Genomic DNA, 21902 nt, shown 5'->3' on the forward strand with positions numbered 1-21902 from the left:
ACTATCGGTAGTGTATTTCAACTATGCTTGAGATTTGGTTTTGCAAAACATATTTATATGATATATTATATATATGAAAAATGTTTGTAAAAGGTTTTAATTCCCAGACCCATCTGAGTAGAGAGTGTGACACTGTACCTTGCAACCAGGGGAGAGGTCATTCCTTGTCGGGTAGTGTTTGATCATTATGAACCGAGAGGATAAGTGTAAGAAACCATTAAAGGCTGATTACCTCATGGGATTTATCTTACTTAAGTCCATTATCCTTGAGTCTTCATAGGATGGATGAATTCAATGATCATTTAAGTGTAAATGTTAGGGTCATATTGAACCCATAGTGATGTGCTCAGGGGTTCACTATGTTTAGTAGTGAATTCGGCCAACCCTTTTCATAGAAGCTAGGCCAAACCCATGTGGAATTATGTGAGGCCATTGTGGGGTCCCACGCATAAGTTGGCCATGCAACACCCTAGGGTCGTGAGCCTTATAGTTGATGGGCTTAAGGCCCATAATTAATATGATTAATTAAGTTTTCACATGTCAGCTTAAGTTGTCATGTGACATGAGGCGAATCTGATTTTGGATCTAGGTACGGAGCACCTAATCTTATAAGAAGATAAAGTATATCTCTAATTAGAGTCCAAATTTGATTTAGAGTGGATTATCTCCTAATTAGATTAGGAGATAGCTCCATAAGAGATTATAAAAGAGGAGGGGGCAGACTAATCCAAGATAGCTTCATAATTTTGCAGTTTTTGGTTCTTTCTGCACCATTTTTTCTCCCAGTTTTTTCCTAGTTCAACCTTAGCTATCTGGGACTAATATAGATCAGTTTTTCCTCTGATTTTTGCAAGAAAAATTTAGGATATAACAGGCTCAACTTCCCTAGTTCGATCCAAGAAGTTGGATTGCAGTTTTGCTGAAAATTATGTTGTTGAACCATCTTTAGGAATACATTGTGTCATATTCAGTGGAGACTGGCTCTAGGACTTATTTGGGCGTGAACTTCCACTTTGGGATATGCGTTTGTGATATTCATATCAGGTATACATCTCCCACTTTGATTGGTTTCAAATCTGGTCTGATTCAGTGCAAGATCGATTCTAAAAAAATTACAATTTTTTTTTCTAAACATAGGGAATTTGATTCCCATAAAGGTTAGGAAATTTTTGAAATTTCGCCCAACCATCTTACATGGTTTTGCCATCCATATGATGGATCCTAACCCCTCCAACAATTATTCCCCTTGATCACAGAAGATGGCCGTGAGAATGATTAACCTTTCACACATCCCTGAAGAACAACATGCCAACCCCGAGAACCCCAATGTAGACCTTGAAGAACATGTTCTTTAGGAGATAAATGACCAAGTCGACATAGAAATACTGTCCCATAAGGTTTATGAGTTCGAAACACGCTTCGATTGATTGGAGCAGATGTAAACCAAGATGAGTACTTTGCAATTGCTCCTGCAAAGGGAAACCATACTCGAGTACTCTCCATTCACCCCTATCGACCCCCTTTGTGGCACCTTCTAGCTGCACAGGGGCCTCAATGCCTGGAATGCCGATCAGCAGCCATCAAGAAGCACCCACCCACCCATGCCCAATACAATAGAGGACGCAACGCTCCATTGCCTAGAGCAAATTCTTATAGAACAAATTTTCTAGAATCAATTATCACCTTATTCTTTGTCTGTGAGATTAACACTCAAGCACCTTTCTTATCAGTATGCTTATATTTATGAGGGGGATGTAATCAAATTGTGATGAATTTCTTCTACTAGTGCAAGACATGCTAGTAACTAGTTTACTATCTATTGGGTAACTGTTTTTCCATTGTTTCCCTTGATCTTTCTCTTACCAATCAGATTGAATGAGGTCGGTTTAAAATTGGAGGGAAAATTTGGGTTAGTTTAGAGTTGAGCATTTCAGGTTAAAGAGCATGTTAGATCAAGATAAAGATTGAGGATTTAAGAGTTAAAGAACTCAAGTTGCGCTAAGTTAGCCTCAACCCAACATAACCTGGCACGAGTTACACCTCAAACCACAAATGGCTTCACGTCATACTAACAGTTTAATACAAATTGGGCCGTTAAATTGTTAATATAGTTCTTTGGCTCTGAAAAGGGGTCAACATTGTCAACAAATTATCCTCCACTAGTCCACTTTGGACTACCAAATGGTATGGCATCAATGTCGTAAGAGCTTTCCGATCGTCTTTGTAACCAGATTGCTGTTGGACCATGCACCTCATTTGAATGTCAGCAAAGGCAGTTTTTTCTAATGCCCCATTCGTTTTTGGGAAATTATTTACTCATGTTCTTTTATTTTTCAGATAAACAAGACTAACCATTTTAGCCATGTTCCATCCAAATGTTGCAACTTTCCCCCTAGAAGATGGGTATCACTTAAGCTATGTTTGGTTTGAAGGAAAAGGTAGGGAAATGAAAGAAAAGATAGGGAAACCAATACAAGGTTTGTAAAAGTTTCCTTACCTTTCCCTTCCGTTCCCTACATTTTCCTTCAAACCAAACATAGCCTTAGGTATCACTTGTTCGGTTTCTGTGAACCTTACATAAATCTGAAAAAAAAGAACATGGGTATCTTGGTTAATTGGAACCAAAATCCCATTGACCAACTTTTCCCCCTCTGAAAATCCAAAAATCAAATAGGCCCTAAGAGAAAGGACAATAATCTATTCAATCCAGGTATTTTCTACCTTTTGATCCCAATTTGCAGTTCCCACTGTGCGGTAAACCTTATTGTTCTAGCTTAAAGAGGACACTAAGTGAATGTTGTATTTACTTGTACACCACATGATACAACAATAATAAGCTCAGAGGATTTAGAGCTATCTTAACATTAAGCAAGAATATGACAAGTACAAAAAGTCACGGACATTATCATCAGAAACACGTTACTGAGAAATAGATGAGAGAAAAGTACAACGTACAAAAGAACTCAATTAGCATTTACAACTAAGCCTTCATGCAGCCAATTTCTCATGACCACGAATGCCGTCTCTGCATCTGAATCTTCTTCTGGAGATTTTGGCCGGTGGGCGAATCCATGACCTCGACCCTCAAAAATCACTGTCCTAGAACCTTTACTGATGCACTTCTCCATATCTATTAAGGTATTGACTGGGCAAAGTGGGTCCTCGTTTCCAGAAACAAATAGGACAGGAACCTGAATATTAGATGCTAGAGATGGATTCATCCGAGTCCCATAGAAGCAAACACCAAGCCCAAAATATTTGTCATGGTCGTCAGCTAGCGTTTTTATCAGTAGGGCACCTCCAAAGCAAAACCCAATGATAGCAAACTTAGTTGTGATTCCAGCAGCTACAAATTCATCAGCCATCCATTTTGTTGATGTAGAAATATCTTTGGATATCCTGTCAGGTGACTGTGTCGATAGCCAATTTTCATATTCATCCCGGGGTTTATCTTTTACCCACGGATTCCCACGAAACAAATCTGGCACTAGAACACTGCAATTATGGATGAAGGTATATCTTATAGGAAGCAATGGTTTCAATTGATCAATATATTGAAACTAATTGTTGGAAAATGCAGCTAATCCAATCACATGTTCCAAGGATCTGATAGCCTCAGGTAATATTTATAAGATAGTATATTGAGTTTTATGCAGTTCTTGGATTTCTTCACACTTCAGAAAATGTGGAACTGATGAGAATACATGTCCAACTGTCTTGTTATCTTGTAGTGTCTTTTCATGGGTTCCACCATGTCTTCAGAGAGAAGATTCCAAGAGTTGCATAAACCCATTGTTTACTTGCATTCCTCTATTTACAACATAGCACCATTGTGCAACTTAGTTTTGACTTATAATGCTGTTACACTATTCATCCACCTGAATTTTATCAAGGGTCACATTATAAGATCACAAGTGAACCAAATTGTAACAAAGCAAAATTATGCAGCCATCATTGATCCAGAACTTACCATAAAAAATAATCTCTTATTTTGAGTCAGAAGTCTAAGAGAACACATCAATCTGACAATCATAATCATCTGATCACTAGACCATTTGATGTTAAAAGGATATCACAGGCGTCTCAACTAGATCAATGTACATCAAACAGAAAAAAATAGATAAGCTTTTCTGTTTTTTTTTTCATTTTTTTGAGCAAATAAAATAGAAGTGAAGGTTCAACTGTGCAACCTAAGTAGGATAGATCCACATGCAAGATCTGCTAGAAGGATCCCTGTGTGGATTATGGAGAGCAACCGAAGCATCTGAACATAGGTTTTTCCATGTTGCACAGGATGAGACTTGATCCCTGTTCTGTGGTATCTACTCCTATGGGCTTCACCAAAGAGATAGGTCAGTGAAAGTCAGTAGGACATTGAAAAAGTGATAAATAAGCTAGTGGAGGTCAGTAGGATTCTAGGTTTTTTTTTTTTTCTTAGGTGGGGAGGAGTTTGCAAAGGAAGCTTTTAAGTCGGTGGAAGAAATAAATGGGGAGAATGACAATAAAGAGGAGCCAGTGGTTGACTGTAACTCAAGTAATTTAGTCCTTCAAGGGATAAAAGAGACGATTAGAGGATGCAAGAATGGAGAAAAGGAAAAGGAAGAAGATTTGGAGGAGGTGGAGGGGTCGGATAGATGCCAGGAACTTGCTGCAAAGCTGAAAGAAGCTACAGGAACCTTAAACACAGCTAGAAGATACAGATCTAAGAAGGTTTTTTAGGTAGGGAGGAGTTTGCAAAGGAAGCTTTTAAGTCGGTGGAAGAAAGGAGCCAGTGGTTGAATGTAACTCAAGTAATTTAGTCCTTCAAGGGATAAAAGAGCCGATTGGAGGATGCAAGAATGGAACCAAGGAAAAGGAAGAAGATTTAGAGGAGGTGGAAGGGCCGGATAGAGGCCAGGAACTTGCCGCAAGGTTGAAAGAAGCTACAGGAACCTTAAACACAGCTAGAAGATACAGATCTAAGAAGGTTAGGAAAAGTCATCAGAAGGTAGCAATGTCAAAAGGCTTTTGCAAGGCTAAAAGGTGCTCCATTTGGCACTGGGCCTAACAAGGCAGTAAGAAAACATATGCAGTCAGAAGACAACAAGAAGCTTGCATCCAAGATTCAAACAAGAAGACTGATTGAGTTGGAGTAAATTAGGGGTTGGGTTGTTGTTTTGGTTTTTAGCTGGGTGTTGGGTATGGGTGATTGGGGACTGTTAGGGACATTGGTTTTTGGGATATGAAGATTGGGGTTTTTTCGATCTTATTTGTATCATTTTTGTGTAGGTTATAAGAGTTTTGGTGTAAAGGGGTTGGTTTTGTGTGGGTAGGTTGGGATGGATGGTTGTTGTTTTAATCTTCTTGGGTGTTTTTCTTGTTTTATTTCTTTCTCTTTGAGTGATTGCTTATCACCTTTCCTTGTATCTTCTTTTTGTTTTAATAAATTTTTTTTAGTTATCTTCAAAAAAAAAAATATCTTCACAGCACTGATTGCTGCCACCATCTCACCTATTGCCTTCCCACTTAGAGCATTTGCAACCTAGTTGTGCCGCCTAGGGTTATGCTCAAGGGTCACATCGAACTCAACTAAGAACTACCACTAGGCGTGGAAGCAAGATGAGCAAAACCAACATCCAAGTCATTGGTTTTGATCAACTAAAGCAAGACTATGCCGGTTGTAAGGATTTCAGCATCATCTATACCGACTTATCAGCTAGGAAACAAGATGAGTATCCTTCCTTTTCACAACATAATGGTTATCTGTTTTATGATACTTGCTTACATCTACTAAATACCTCTTTACGGGACTTTGTTATTGGGAAGTTACATGTTGGTGGTGTAGCAGGTCATTTTGGTAGAGATAAGACCATTGCTATGGTGGAAGATAGGTTTTATTGGCCTAGTTTGAAGAATGATGTTGTTCGTATAATAAAGCAATGCAGGACATGCCAACTTGCCAAAGGACAAAAGCAAAACACTGGGCTATGTACACCACTACCTATTCCTCATGAACCATGGCAAGATTTACCCATGGATTTTGTCCTTGGATTGCCCAAGACTACTAGGGGTCACAATACAATCTACGTTGTGGTGGACCATTTCTCCAAGATGACTCATATATTACCTTGCAACAAAAAACACGATGCTTCACATATTGCTACTGTATTTTTCAAAGAAGTGGTTCGACTTCATGGAGTGCCTTCTACTATTGTATCAGATCAAGAGACCAAGTTTATGAGTTATTTTTGGAACACTTTGGAAACTACTCAATACTAAGCTGAAATTCTCTACATCGTTTCACCCACAAACATATGGCAGACTGAAGTAGTAAATAGAAGCTTGAGAGATCTTTTACAATGTCTAGTTGGTGATCATACTTCTAGATGGGATCTAGTGCTTCCAATAGCTGATTTTGCTTATAACAGCTCAGTAAATAGATCCACAGGAAGAAGTCCGTTTGAAGTGATGACTGGTATTTAACCTAAGCAGCCAATTGGCTTAGTTACCTTACCACCAAATACATGTACTAGCATTGAAGCAGAAGCTTTTGCTAGGCACATAAGAGAGATGCATGATGATGTTAAGAGAAAAATTGCATTAAGCAATGTTTTATACAAGGCTAGAGTTGATATTCATCGACGGTTGGCAAATTATGAAGGAGACATGGTTATGGCACATATACAACTAGAGCATCTTCCTAAAGGTGTGTACAAGAAGCTTCACTCAAAGAGTGCAGGTCCTTACAAAATCATCAAGAAGATAAGTTCTAATGCCTATGCTCTACAATTGCTAGATGACATGGGAATTAGTCATATCTTCAACGATGAGGACTTAACTCCTTATCAAAGACATGTAGATTCTTTTAAGACTCATTTATCTAAGTTTCCAACTATTGCGTCTCCAAATGACATTCCAGAGGATGTTTTAAATGAGAAAATAATATCTACTGCTGCAGGAGGGTATCAAAATTCCTTGTCAAGTACAAAGGCAAGCCTATGTCTGAGGGTTCTTGGATCACCACTGAAGACTTTCTTGTCTCAATCCAGATCTTTATGAATGATACCATGCTTTTAATTTGCCAAGGTCGAGTTCTTTCAAGCAGAGAGAGATGATATGAATCGATCAGCACCCCTGAAGACTTATTCTAGAAAGAAGGCCTTACAACAGGTCCTAATATGGCATAGTGATGGTACTTGGGATTTGGACTGAATAAAACACCAAGGGTATTTTTGTCATTTTATAATTTTTCTGTAGGGTCTAATAATAGGGCTTGATAGACATTTATAGTTTGTTTGTGTAAAATTTCAGAGTCATTGCATAAGTAGGTGTAAGTACATGGAGTTAACCATCGTGATGAAAGACATCCATCGCCAGAACATAAACACAACTGTATGTCTATGATCCAGAATCACGAATACACAATGTGCAGTAACACCAAAGTTTGTGGCGACTCTTACGGCATCACATTGCCTTTGCAGTAGCAACAATATTACTCCAAATGCACACTTACAGAAGACACCCTTGCGATGCCACTCTCAAAATACTAAAACGATTCCCATAAGAGGGACCACATTGCAACGAGCAAGTTTCTAGAAGAGGTTGTACCTTCAGATGTGCTCACATGCAGACTCTAAGGACAAGAGTTCCCAATCCTAAGAAACTCTCATGGACACGTGGTGAAACCTCGAGTCTCTTACTTATTTAGCACTTAACGAATTTTAAATACCTTCCCACGATGGGAAAGTTTCCTGGGTCTCTCCCTAGTGTTCCTCTAAAAACCCTAGCCTTTTATCTATATAAGAAAAAAGAAGCCTCCTAATCCCCATGTAAGACACCTCTCTCTCTCACTGTTCTCTCTAGACCTTTGGAGACTTGACTAATTGATCAGATTCTACGGCACTCACATTAGAGTCTTTGGTTGACGACTCTGATCTCTAGAGAATATAGCATAAGGTCCAAGCTTAAGTATCAACTTCATCATGAGGCAACTCTCTCTCGTATAAAATGCCTGTCAACCTCAATGTATTTAGTTTTGTCATGTTGAACAGGATTGTGTGCAATGTTGATATCAGCCTGGTTGTCACAATATAACATCATTGGCTTCTTACAGTCTATACCCAATTCATCTAAAAGTGATATCAACCACAGAAGTTCAGAAACTCCATGTGCCATTGCCCTATATTCCGCTTCAGCTGAAGATCTTGCCACTACAGACTGCTTCTTACTCCTCCACGATACAATGTTCCCTGCTACCATAGCACAGTAACCTGAAGTAGACCTCCTATCATCAATACATCCGACCCAATCAGCATCAGTGTATGTTTCCAGCTTCATGTGTTCATGCTTAGCAAACAAGATACCTTTCCCTGGAGTCCCTTTTAGATAGCACAGAACTCTCTCAGCAACTGCTAAATTGTATCTCTGGGAGAATGCATAAACTGGCTGATTACACTAACTGCATAGGAGATATCTGGCCGAGTCATGCAAAGGTTAAGTAACTTCCCAACTAGTCTCTGGAACACCCCCTTATCAGGCAATAGTTCACCTTCAGTTACTGACAACTTATGATTTAGATCAATAGAAGTAGAAGCAGGTCGAGCCCCCAGTTTCCCAGTCTCTGCAAGGAGATCAAGAACATTCTTCCGTTGAGAAATGAAGATACCATCCTTACATCTGACAACTTCAATTCCCAAGAAATATCTGAGTTCTCCCAAATCTTTAATTTCAAACTCAGTGTTAAGAAAACTCTTGAGATGAACAACTTCTTGAGTATCATTTCCTGTAACCACAATATCATCAACATAGACAATCAGGAAGGTCACTAAGGAATCTCTCCTCTTAACAAACAAAGTATGATCCGACTAAGTCTGTGTGTATCCAAAAGCAACAAAAGCAGCTCGAAATCTATCAAACCAGGCTCTAGGAGATTGCTTAAGGCCATAAAGAGACTTCTTCAGTTTACAAACCTTTCTTTGCATCTCCTTCCCATACACCCCTAGAGGTAAAGACATATAGACTTCTTCATTTAGGTCCCCATTCAAAAAGGCATTCTTTACATCAAAATGATGAAGAGGCCAGTCAAAAGCAATAGCTAAAGATAGCAAAACCCGAACTGAAGTCATCTTGGCTACTAGGACAAAAGTTTCTAAGAAGTCAATACCATACATCTGAGTATATCCTTTAGCAACAAAACGGGCCTTATATCTCTCAACAGTACCATCATAATGATACTTAATAGTGAACACCCACTTACAGCCAACCGGTTCTTTTCCCTCAGGCAAATCCACAATTTCCCAGGTATTGTTCTTATGCAGAGCATCTAGTTCAGTCATCATAGCATCTCTCCATTCTGATTTGGACAAGGCATCTGGGACAGACCAGGGGGTTACATGTGTGGAAACAGAGGCAAGGAAAGAATAATAGAAAGGGGAAAGGAAGTTGTAGGACAGGTGTTTGGAAATACAATGAGTTGTGCATTTCCGTTTGCCTTTGCGAAGGGCAATAAGGAGATCAAGGTCAGGGAAGGTATCCGAAGTGGTAGAAGAGGACTGACCTGTTATCTCAGTAGTGATGGGAGGAGCAAGAGGCGCATCTGAAGGCGTGGAAACAACTTGAATGTCTCTGGTACCACCTCTAGATAATAGGATGGGAAAGAAAAGAAGGGGGATGAGTAGGAGGAGGAGGAGGGGGAGCAGGGATAGATGACTCAACTGGAGTAGACTCTATGGAAGATTCAATGGGAATTGGAAGAGGAATAGATGGTGACAATGCAAACAACTCACCTAAATGCTCCCCCTCAAGAAAAGTACCAAAGAAAGGGACTAACTCTGCAAATGTGACATCTCTAAAAACAAAGCGGGTGCCACGAACTGGATCAAAACAACAATACCCCTTCTGTATGGAGGCATATCCCAAAAAGACACACTTGTGTGCTTTAGACTCAAACTTATGTCTTTGATGACTGTGAACATGGACATAGCAAGTGCACCCAAACACCCGGAGAGGAAGAGAAAAAAGATCTTCATTTGGAAAAAGCAAGCTAAAGGGTGTTTTAAACCCTAGAATTCGAGAAGGCATTCGGTTTATCAAGTATGTAGTTGTAAGAACGACATCACCCCAAAATTTAACAGGAACATGGGAAGCAAAAAGAAGGCTCCTCGCAACCTCAACCACATGTCTGTTTTTCCTTTCCGCCACTCCATTTTGTTGAGGAGTGTAGGAACAAGAACTCTGATGAATAACTCCAAAGGTATCAAAGTAGGAGAGACTCTTCTCAAAATATTCCTTTGCATTATCAGATCGGAATATTTTGATCCAAGTGTTAAACTGGGTAAGAATAAGTTCATGAAACTTTTGTAGCTCCCCATAGCAGGTAAATGATATGGCCCCCACACATTAGAGTGCACAATATGGAAAGGAGAAACAGATCTTTTATTACTCACTGAAAAAGATTGTCTACAATGTTTAACAAATTCACATGACTCACAATGAAGACTCGATAGGGATATTCCCTTAAACATTTCTGGAAACAAATGACTCAAAGCTGAAAAAGACAAATGACCAAATCTGAAATGACATATCATGACTCTATTAGCTGACTCTGATAAAACAGACTCCAAAGCAACTCCACTAGGTAATCCAGGACCTTGATCAGAGACATCCAGCAAGTATATCCCATTCACCTCATGGCCACTCCCAATCGTCGTCTGAGACTTCAAGTCCTGAAAAACACAATAAGTAGGAAAGAAAGTTATGCTACAGTTCAATGATTTAGTTAAACTACTAACAAATAAAAGGTTAGTGCTAAGTTTGGGAACATGAAAGACAGAGGATAAAACCAGTGAATCAGAGGCTTTAATATTCCCCTTGCCAAATATGGGAGCAAGAGACCCATCGACAAGAGAAATCTTCTTTCTACCCGAGAGGAGCTGGTATGAGCAAAAGAGGTTGGGTAGGCAAGTCATATGATCTGATGCACTCGAATCTATAATCCAAGGAATTCTACGATTACCTGAGACTGTAGCATGATTTGTAGAAGCACGAATACTTGAATGGGCAAAAGCGGATGTAGAGGGGGTGCCTGAGGATGAAGATGCAATAGTAGACTCCAAGTGATTTATCAATTTCCCATATCTCTCAAATTCTGCCTCCACTGTTGCCAACTGTTCCACAATAGATTTTTCTTTACATTCAGACACTGTGGCAATATTTGCATTCTTGGGTTTTCCAGACTGACCACCCTTCTTAGAGTTGTTGTTGTTCCGGAACCCCTCAGGAAGAAGATCTGGATGAAGCTTCCAACAAGAATCCTCAGTATGTTTCGGCTTCTTGCAATATTCACATATCACTTCCTTTTTCTCATTCAGCCCCTTTGGTTTTATTCCAGCATGTGCAAAATGTTCTGGAGGAGGTGGGGTCTGTAGCTGTACTTGTCGCTTGCACTCTTCACTTCTCACCATAGAGTATGCTTGTGCAAGTGACACATCATCCTTGGCCAAGATATTCTGCCTTGTAATATCAAATTCAGGATTGAGTCCTATAAGGAACTCAAACACCCTGTTTCTTTCCACAAATTTCTTGAAAATTTCGGCATCTTTGGTGCTTTCCCATGCAAATGCTTCCATAACATCGAACTCCTGCCAATAATGACTTCTGATGAACCTACAATTTATCTATAATTTTTTAGGACTTTAGCATGGATTTTTATGCCGGTTTTATTAATTTTTGCCTTAATTTAGCTTAATGCTAAGAATAAGTTTCAGGGGTAATTAATCCAAGAAAAGGAAGGAAAAAGGCAAGAAGGTTCAAAAAGACCAAATTCAGCCCAGCCCGGTTGTGGAAGCAAGAGAGAGCACTTCGGCCCAAGAATAGCAAGTGGATTCCTTGAGAAAACCCAAGAAAAGAAAGCCTAACCAAGAGTAGAATTCGGCCCAGCAAAGAAGGCCCATTCTCAGCCCAAAAGTGCAGCTCAAAGCATAGCTATCATGTGCTAAGAGAGAGCCTAAGTGCAGCCCTTAGGAGGCTTTCAAGAGAACTCTAAAAAGTTCAAGAAAGGGGTGTAATACACCCCATTCTAGAGGCTTCAAGAAGGGGCAAGAGCCCCCTTAAAAAGTATATAAGGAGGCCTCTAGGAGGGGAGAGAGGTGTTCAATTGCTTGAGAGGAAGGCTCTCCCACTCTTAGAGATTCGACCACCTTGAGAGAAGAGAAGAGAAGAAGGCTAGGCGCAAGGAAGAAGAAGAAGAAGAAGGGCTGAAGGAAGTTCAAGTCAAGCAAGCAAGAAGAAGAAGGTGAGTTCGAAATTGGGGGTTTGTGATTCAAAGATCTTTTGTAATAACTCAATTGTAGTTTCATTCTCCTTTAATTTGAATTCAGTTTCTTTGTTATATTTTCTTTCTTCTTTCTCCTTCCATTCTTTCTTGATGTATTTCAGCTTGTAAAATTTCAGTTAAGCAATCTAATTCTTTTTTATTCATTCGAATGGTTATGAATTGTATTTGAAGTTTCTTGAATAAGGGTGTTATTGTAGATTAATTCGGCCAATTAACCTTCAAAACTCAGATCTGAGATTGCAAGATCTGAATTGCTTGAAAGATAATTCAGATCTGCAAATTTCAGATTGGCCAAATGGATCTAAAGCTTGGAATTCCTAGAGTGCTTGAGAGAGACTCTAGGAATTCAGATCTACTATTCAAGAACTAAATTGGATGCAAGGTTAGAGATAACTTGCACAATTCAGTTGGTGATCAATTCAGATTTGAATTGATGCCTTAGAAGTGTTTGAAAAAATGCATGCATGGGGATTAGATTCTTGCTAGAGATAGAAGAACCATTACTCATGCTAGGATGAACATGCGCTTGAGAGAGGTTGTTCATGACCTTGGGGTTTCACCAAACCAAGGCTCAATCATGATTTATTCGAATGATCCAAATTGATAGATTGCTGAATTCTGAGATTGACATTTACTGCTTACTCTTCTAACCTGATTTGAAGGCAATTGGGCCAATGATTTAGATAGATTTTAGTTTAGGATTTTTAGCTTTTGAATAAAGTTTTGATTCATTGTTGATCAGATAATAAGTACTCAATTTAGTATTGATACTTGTTTCCTAAATCCTTGTGGGAACGATACTTGATTCATTACTTTACTACTTGAACGGTTAGTGCACTTGCTAGTGTCACAATGAGCCACATCAACTTCAACATCGAATAATAGACAGCCACACTCTTCTCCCCCTGTCTTAAATTCTTGACATCACTCTTTAGTTTGTAGGACCTTGCAACATTTAATTTCTGAGAATGTCTCTGTCACACTATCCCAAATCTCCTTGAAAGAAGTCATCCGTAGATAGTGTTGACTTATATGGGGCTGCATAGAATTTACCAACCACCCAATAACTGTGTAGTTATCCTGCATCCATTTCTCATACGTAGGGTCAGACTCATCCGGCATCACCGTACTACCCGTTAGAAACCCTAGTTTACCTCTACTACAGACATGGATCTTAATGATTGTGCCCACGCAAGGTAATTTGTTCCATCAAGTTTAATTGTAGTCACTCCTATAAAAAAGGAATCTACAGGACCAACCCCTGACACCGGGATCTGCTTCACCTCACTTCCAGATTGCTCCACCAATCAAACGAAAATCAAAAAACAATGTTTTTAACCTTTATAGACCTAACTAAGGTCAGTCAAGCACTCAAAAGCCCCAAAACTAGGGTTTCACCGTACCTGGCCTCCGGGGAGAGAGATAAGATGTAGCCACTCAAACCAGAGCTATCCAAACGACTTCCAACTGCAGCCGCCAACTTTGGAGATAAAAAGGAACCCTCCAAGCCTTGAGCGCCACACCCAAACAACCTCTTCAACCCGTAACTGAAAATTCTCTAGTCGGGTAGGGTTTTGGGAAAAAAAAATTGCAGTCCCACTTTCTTGGCAATCTTCAACCAGATTCTGACTCTCCAAACCCTCTACCAACTAGGCAAACAAGATCTCTGAATAATCAGCAATTTATCTCTCCATACACCTTTCGATTAGAAAAAAGATGTATGGGAAAAAAAGAAAAAAAGGAAAGGGAAGAGAGACCTGCTCTGATACCAAGATGTGATTCAAAACTAATAAAATCAGTAGAATATTTCAGAATAAAGAAATCAGAGAAGGAGACAGCAAGAAGAAGGAGGAAGATTGGAGAAGAAAGGAGAAAGAAAGGAGGAGTTCGAATGTCTCCTCTTTCCCCTACTCTTATCTTTTATAAAACATACTTAAGTTACATAAATTACAAGGAGGCCCTTAAGTAGGCGTCCACATCAGCACTAAACTTACGAAAACATAAAAAGAATAAAGGCCCAATAAGAAAACATAACATGAAAGAACTAATAAGAAAGACACTAATGGGCCAGGGCCCATTCGTCCCGGTCTCTCTACATGATTGAAGGAAAATTTTGGTGGAGTTTCATGGGACCCTGTTCAAGTCTCTCGATTGGGTCCTTCGACTCCCAATAGCTAAAACGGCATCACCGAAATCCTCTTGGTTATGGACAACCTATTTCATTGCAGAATCGCGAGATTTGATCTCATTGCTGCCATCTCGAAGCTCCAAACATGCTATTGTTGGTGAAACATCGCTGCCATCACTGCCATCTCGAAGTTCCAAACATCGCTGCCATCACCAAAATTCTCATTCTTGTTGGTGATCTCTTTTCATGCCCCATTCCAATATTGTGATTGCCAAGTATCAGATTCCCAACATGCTATTTTCCTTATTTGTGTATGAGGTCAATGCCTGGCTGAGACATGGCTGATCAATGAAGGTTAAGACGGGATTTGCATAGCATCCAGGTTTTCATCGGAAGCATACATTGGAGAAGGATTTTAAAAGTAGATCGCAGGGCAATAACCATCACAATGGCTCCAAGATCCAACCAGCACCTTCAAGCGTAGCAAGTTGAACTCAGATCCCTCAAATGCTGTTCATCATCCCTAATCCCTCAAAGATGGCTACAAAGACTCACAAAATGGCGGTAGGAGAGGCCGGCCACCCCCCTTATTTCAGCATTTTTGGGTCGTTTCACAGCAACTTTTGATTGTATTACGACTTTTTTTTCTTTGTTTCTTATTTATACCAATCTTCCTCTTCTCCAAATTGTTCTTCTCTCCTCCCCACATCGTCATCCCTGGTATCCTTTCTGCCAATAGTTTTCAAGGCACCAAGGCGAGGCTAAGTGACAAGGGGGCACCTAGTCACCTAGGCGATGGATTTTTTTAAGTAAAAACATGTATCATATGGTAGTTCCCTAGGTTCCATAATCATATTTCCTTAATAAATATCCATAATTTTCATAAGAAAAGTATAAACTTCATGTTTAAGTATAGAAAATCAACATATTCATGAGAAGAAAAAGAAGAAAGAAAAAAATTAAAAATATATATATGTATATAGGGGCTGAACCACTATTTCTGTTATATGAAAAGAAGAAAAGAAAAGGTGGAAGAAGAAGAAGAAGAAGAAGAAGAAATTAGTATATAAACACACAAAATTAGTAAAGAAAAATAAGAAAATGTGTTGATTGGACAACATTTTATGTTCTTCCTTGCTTATTGGTTCAGGTTTTGAAGTCTTTGAGGGTTCAATACAGCATTTAGCAATGTTTGTGTTGATTAATATATAAACACACAAAATGTCTATTTTATAATAAAATGTTTGTGTTGATTAAGAAAATAATAAAATGAAATTAGTATATAAACACAAATGCATATTTTAGTTTAAAAATGTCTATTTTATAATTATAACCTCAAAAAATTAAGAATATAAAAGTTTTTTATAACACGCTATAGAAAACTACTTGGCGATTAGGTGAGGAGAGCCTCCAAGGGCACCTTGTCGCTTTGACAACTATGTTTCTGCCCCTATTATTTTCCTTCTCCATCAAATCATAATACTCTGTTTCAAGCACTCTCTCTTGTGTAGCTGGACAGGGACGTAAGTTTAAAGCAGCCCTCAACATTGTCCTGTCGTACTTGATAACAGATCACGGCACCCACGGTCTACGAGCAAAAGGTTGGCTCCACCCACAGTTGAACCGAGACTGCAACTATTTCTCTCATTGATGAATCAAAATTCACAGCATCGGTGTCATGTTAACAATCCAGGGGTCCATGTTTCAGAAGTCCCCAACTAATCACTGTGTTATCTGTTTAATCATTTCTCAATTCATGGTTAAACTGCTTGTTTTTATCAGAAGTAGATTAGTTTAAGTAATCGTCCACTCTTGGATGATTAATGTAGTTCCCTTTGCATTTAGTGTTAAATTTATTACTATTTTTCTTATTTTTTCATTCTCACCTTTTTACCTACTGAGTTACTGCATCCAGCCATGTGAAATTCTTGCCTGGCTTATGTGTTCTTTGGGATTTATTTAGCGTGAAATATATTTGATTTTGAATAATCATAGTCGATGAATGTGAGGGCTACTCAAAAAATTTATCACTACTAGTATCTACCAAATGGTTGAACCTGGGTAATATGATTTCTTTTTTTTATGAAAAATTGGTTTTAAGTGCTGAACTGATAATTAGGCATTTCATGAGACTTATATTGGGTCATTTTCTATTCTCTGTTTGCTCCATGATGTTATTGGATTCCCATCTTTAAAGCTTCTATTAACCTTCAAACAAAAGACTACATCGCACCATCCTGTCCAAGTTTTTGTCAATAAAATGCCTCTTGTAAAAAGTTAAATGCCCTTTCTTGTTTAGAACTTGAACTCCCTTTTTGCTTTACATTAATTACATATTTACATGCTTGAAGTTTTGTATCATCTTACTTTGATCGGTTGGTTCTAGCTGTTTGAGGAAAGAATAAAACACACCATTGGAACTGGAGGTCTACACCCTCTCATCAGAACCCAAAGGGGGAAGTCTTATTATATAAAATAAGTTCAATTCATCCTAACAACTGCAGTATACTAATAGGGAAGGAGATCATCCCAAGTCCCTATCCAGGAATAAGTTGTTATAGAAACCAGATTATCAATCAAAGTGGTAATTTGTCAATGAAACAAGCAAGACATTTTCTGAATTTTATGCATTTATAAATAGTAGGAAAATTGTTCATGATGAGTGAACAGCCAAACCATAATGAAAGAACCGATATAAGCCACAACTCTTCTAGCATCTTCAAATTTCCCTTCAAAAGTTCTTCTGTTCCTCTCCCTCCAAATGCCCCTGCTGATTGCAAATGGATCCACACCCACAGAAATTTTGCCTTTTTACTGCCAGAAAAGGCTGGCCGGTTTCAAGGGGAAAAAAGGAAAAAAACATCTTTCCACAATCCTTCAAAGAATTTCCAAACAGAATCTGCTACACTACAATCACAGAAAAGATAAACAGCCTCTTCATTACACACCCCTTCTTTTCAGATGCTCTCCAATGACTAATGTCAGAATACTCTCAAGAGAAAGGAGCCAAGCAAATGCTTCAACTCTTGGAGGTATTGAATTTCTCCAAACCTCTTTATCTCAGACCATTCAATCTGATTTCTAATCAGTGAATCAGAAAATTGATCTTAATAGTCCACTAGAACATTCTTTCCACCATTTCACATCTGGTAATACTAGTGAAATTTTCTTCTCCAATCTTTTAAAAGGATGCATTCTTTCATCTCTCTTTCTGATGGTCAGTGCCTAAAGATAGGATACCTAACAATCTGTCCATTTCTCACTTCAAAGCATTCCTTAACTAATGTTCTTGTTGCTAAGCAAATATAAACTAGGACATAGCAAACACAACTTCCACACACCATACCATTCATCAAGGTTATTTTTCAAGAGCTATTGAAATTGTCAATCCCATTAAGGGGATATGGAGATGATGTTCAAGGTATTGATTATAAAAAAAAAATAAAAAAAAAATCCTCTATTCATGTCTTTAGTATGTTGGTCTACCCACTATTATTTCCTACATTTCTAACTTTTAGGCAAGGTTTAAAATGTCGATGTCGATGGAAATGTCGCTTACCAAAATATAGGGCATATAGAGGGGAAATATTGTAAAAATTAGAGACATTGTGGAAATATTATGAAATATGCGAAAATATGCAATGGTATTTTGTAAAATGATAAAAGAAGCATGAATACATATTTCTAGACTATTATCTTATTCCGAACCATTATATAAAGCTAAGAAACTAAGATCAATAACAAACTAGTAAATGGTGATTTACTGATTTATTATGCATTTTGATGTTTTTACAAGGTTATCCGATATTTTCTTTTCTTATTTTTAATTTTTATTTATTATATTCTAATATATTTATTTCACACTAGTAAATAGAAATACATTTATTCTGATTTTTTAAATATTAAAGTTATAATACATTATGTTTTATTATAAATTTAATAAGCTGATTCTCCTTTTTGTAGTATTAAGATTATGATAAATTCTGATTTCTTATAAAACTTAACGAATTTATTTTGATTTTTAATACTAAATTTATAATAAATTATGATTTAGTATAAAAATTTAATAAATTTATTCTGATTTTATATATTAAATTTAGAATATGATTTATTATAAAATTTAATAAGCATTTTCTGATTTTAATAAATATTTTAAAAATACTAACTAGTTAATATTTTATTACTTGAAAATTATTTTATGTTTTATATTATAAAGTAATTAATTTATTCTTTTGTTTTTATTTTTTGTTAATTCTTTTTAATAAAAACTTTATTTGAAATATTAAATAGAAATTATTAATGAAATAATTTATATTAATATACTGTATTATATTAATATAATATACTAATATATTATATTATTAATGTACATTAGTCGACATCCTGTCAACATAATAGGAAAAACTGTCTTTTTTTTTGGTTATTTGGACCGATTTGGTCAACATTTATGAAATATAGGAAATGTCGACCGAAATAATGTAATTTTTATATTACCATCCATTTCCATGTCGGTGAGCCTCGACATCGACATATGTCGGGTGACATTAGCGAAATGTCATGACATTTGAAACCATGCTTTTAGGGCATCCACTTTTCAATGTATCATCCTAATGAGAATTGGTATACCATTGAAGTCTAGATGGTAATGTAGGGCAGGATAGGGGTCATACAAATTTCAGATCTGGTGAGGGCTTTGTGTGGTGAAGCAAGTAAACAGCTTTCTTTCCACCAAAGAATAAGTGAGAAAATAGAAGGGGAAAGAACTCTTGTTGTTACAGTAATCAGCAAGCAGATAGATTGCTTAAAAGAAGTGGGAGAATGGAGAAAAAAGAGAATTTTTCATAGCAATAACCAGAATTTATCAAACCATACTCTATTTCATCTAATCAATCCTTTTGTAATTGTAATTATAACGACTCTATTTATAGATTCAACTTATGAACTTGGATGCCCCATTACAAACTCCAATTTGGATTAAGAAACTGACCCAAATCAACTTCTAATTGCTTTAAAACTAAGACAAACCCATCAGTATCCCATATGGACTCTGAAATGAGGACTCTAACTCTGGTTAAATTCTTTGTAGGATCTACTTTTTAAGGATCTTATTGAAACTGCTTGGTCTAGAATCTCTCTAGATGAGGAGGTTAAATGGATTTCTTTTGGTATAAGTTGAAAGGGATTTTAAATTAATAAGGGCGTACTAGCCTTTGGCTGGGGTTGTGTGATTGCAAGAGCTTAGCCTATTATTAGTAGGGTAAGTAAACTGAATTGACAATAGTTTCTGCGATTGCAAGGACTTACTGTATTATTAATAGGATAAGTAAACAGAATTGACTATAGTTTCCTTTGCAGAAAATTTGTGTCAAAATGTTTCTGTTGAACAGGTGATTCTCAGGTTGCAAAGGCAAAGGTAGAAACATGAAAGGAAGGAGGAAGGTGTAGAAAAAATAGTGGCATATCGCTACCAATGATATGATTGCTAATTGGATTATCAGGTGTTTTCCTATGCCTTCCTTTTCTTATAAGGGAATTATTTTCTGTATAGATAGTGAAACATTTGGTTTTTTGTATTGAGAACCAACACGGGTTGATCATGAAATTGAAAATGGCTCTTCCAAGTGTTTTTACCCCAAAATCCTCTAAATATATTGATAGCTCAAATGGTCCTTGGTCAGAATAAGTTCCTAGATTAATAACATTCCAAACATTCAGTTCTGAGTGATGGCACACTACAACAGATCACCTTTAGCCATTTCTTTATCTTCCATGCATTGTGAATATCTTGAACTCTTCCTAAGCAATTGCATCTTTGACATTCAATCAGAAACAACAGGTCATCATAAAGAAGAAATGTAACATCACTGCTCAAAGGTAAGAGTACATACTTGTAACCATTGCAGGCAACACGGTATGCAAAATCCCTCGTAGATGAGTCCTCGAAACCATAAACATCGGACAAGAGAAGTATGCCGTTTCCATTATTATTCTTCACTGCCTTGAGAAGATAAGCACGGACGCTGTCTGCACCCTCACCTAAGATAAGCTCCACCCCATTAACCAATTCACAGGATTCATCATCTATCCCGTTTTCTAGTTTCACTTGACTACTGCAGTACACTCTGTAGGTCAAACCCTTTATATAATAAGAGCATCTCCGTTGTCTGTTTTTGCATTTTCTCTGGACAAGAACTGAAGCGTTACAGTCAAAAGCTGCAACTTTTACAACAAAACCAAAGATACGACCTAAAAAACTACTGTTGGGATGTTTGAGCATCAAACAAACTTGACTTAAAGCAAAACTTGTGTATGAATAAAAGCCTCAGCCACATAACCACAACATCTAACCCAGCAAATGCAATCTACCAAAAGGCTTTCTTGTGTATTCTTTGAAGTGGCTGAAGAGACGCCACTTCCAGTACAGTGTTTAAGAAATGTAACAAACAAAAGTAACGAAATCGATAATAAGAATACGTTACATACAGAAGGGAAGCAGCGAGGGCGAGGCAGAGCAGCAGATGACAGGAAGTGCCGACGAGGAGGAATCTTTATTGGAGCAGCAAAGGGAAAGGAAAGGGCGGACACCGACCTCATCTCCCCCACACGGACTGAGAGAATCAGAGAAGTAGGCAGAGGACGTAGATATTTGCTGATTTTCGTTTTTGTTTATAATTTTCACGCTTTGATGCTTCGTCATTTTAACGGTTGAGAATCACCGGGTATTCGGATGCTCTACCACTTTGGCGCGAAACCCAAACACTCTATGCCAAAGTGAGGAACAAAATTTGCGCTAACACCGTTCTCATAGCCCTTTCCGGGTGTCCATGAACAACCGAAAAACTAGACCGAACCGAAAAAAAACCAAAAAACCGAAAAATTAGACCGAACTGAAAAATGCAGTTAATCAAATCGATCGGTATATATATTTATATGTATTTTATATATATATATATTTTTAATATATGTCACATATTTTTTATATATTATATATTTTTTGTAATATTTATAATATATTATATATCATTTATTATTTATAATATAATATTATACATATATTTATATAATATATATTATAAATATAAAAAACCAAAACCGATGGGCCAGTTAACTGATGGTATTGGTTCAGTTTCAGTTTGAAGAAAAGGAAAAACCGGTGGTACTGGTTCGGTTTGCAAAAGTTGTTAACCAAACCGTAGACACCCCTACTTTTCAGCACAATTGAAAAGTGTTGTGTGAACGGTATGAGTATAAGATGATCGAAGATTTTTTTCTAATGTTTCGTATCATCGTCTAATCATGTTATATTTCATTTACAAATGCACCGTGACATGTTAGGGTGTTAGGTTAGCCCGTAATTGTGGATCGATCCACACCACAAGCCAATTTTTCATCCACGAGTTTTAGTCCATTGTACCAAACTGTAAACGGCGCGACCTGATTTTTACCTCTACACGCAATATG

At 37.5% G+C, this 21902-nt stretch overlaps 2 protein-coding genes across 3 annotated transcripts; both read right to left on the reverse strand.

The window, feature by feature from the left end:
- Window positions 1-2822: 2822 nt before the first annotated feature.
- LOC104608296 (alpha/beta-Hydrolases superfamily protein) lies at window positions 2823-21153 on the reverse strand. 2 transcript variants are annotated; one of them, XM_010274237.2, is made up of 3 exons: window positions 20925-21153; window positions 20330-20633; window positions 2823-3495 (listed from the first exon to the last, which is right to left on the reverse strand). In XM_010274237.2, exons 1-3 carry the CDS (start codon window positions 21136-21138, stop codon window positions 2964-2966), a joined length of 1050 nt encoding a protein of 349 aa, XP_010272539.1. In that variant the 5' UTR covers window positions 21139-21153; the 3' UTR covers window positions 2823-2963. The 2 variants fall into 2 exon arrangements, with proteins under 2 accessions (XP_010272539.1, XP_010272540.1); XM_010274238.3 differs by having other exon boundaries at window positions 20330-20622; window positions 20925-21107.
- LOC148803122 (uncharacterized) lies at window positions 3885-18340 on the reverse strand. Its single transcript, XM_088896437.1, has 2 exons — window positions 10994-18340; window positions 3885-10703 (listed from the first exon to the last, which is right to left on the reverse strand). The coding sequence occupies exons 1-2, from the start codon at window positions 11604-11606 to the stop codon at window positions 10666-10668; spliced, it is 651 nt and encodes a 216-aa protein (XP_088752563.1). The 5' UTR covers window positions 11607-18340; the 3' UTR covers window positions 3885-10665.
- Window positions 21154-21902: the final 749 nt, after the last annotated feature.

The sequence above is a fragment of the Nelumbo nucifera genome, chromosome 1 (genome assembly GCF_055504915.1).
Source record: "Nelumbo nucifera cultivar China Antique chromosome 1, China Antique-T2T, whole genome shotgun sequence".
In the NCBI taxonomy this organism is placed as follows: Eukaryota; Viridiplantae; Streptophyta; class Magnoliopsida; order Proteales; family Nelumbonaceae; genus Nelumbo; species Nelumbo nucifera.

Coding starts and splice junctions, on each gene's coding strand:
- LOC148803122 (XM_088896437.1), bottom strand. CDS start 11,606: ATGGAAGCATTTGCATGGGAAAGCACCAAAGATGCCGAAATTTTCAAG. Junction 10,704..10,993: donor AAATCATGCTACAGTCTCAG/GTAATCGTAGAA, acceptor TGTGTTTTTCAG/GACTTGAAGTCTCAGACGAC.
- LOC104608296 (XM_010274237.2), bottom strand. CDS start 21,138: ATGACGAAGCATCAAAGCGTGAAAATTATAAACAAAAACGAAAATCAG. Junction 20,634..20,924: donor GCCCTCGCTGCTTCCCTTCT/GTATGTAACGTA, acceptor GTAACGCTTCAG/TTCTTGTCCAGAGAAAATGC. Junction 3,496..20,329: donor GTTGCCTGCAATGGTTACAA/GTATGTACTCTT, acceptor CCATAATTGCAG/TGTTCTAGTGCCAGATTTGT.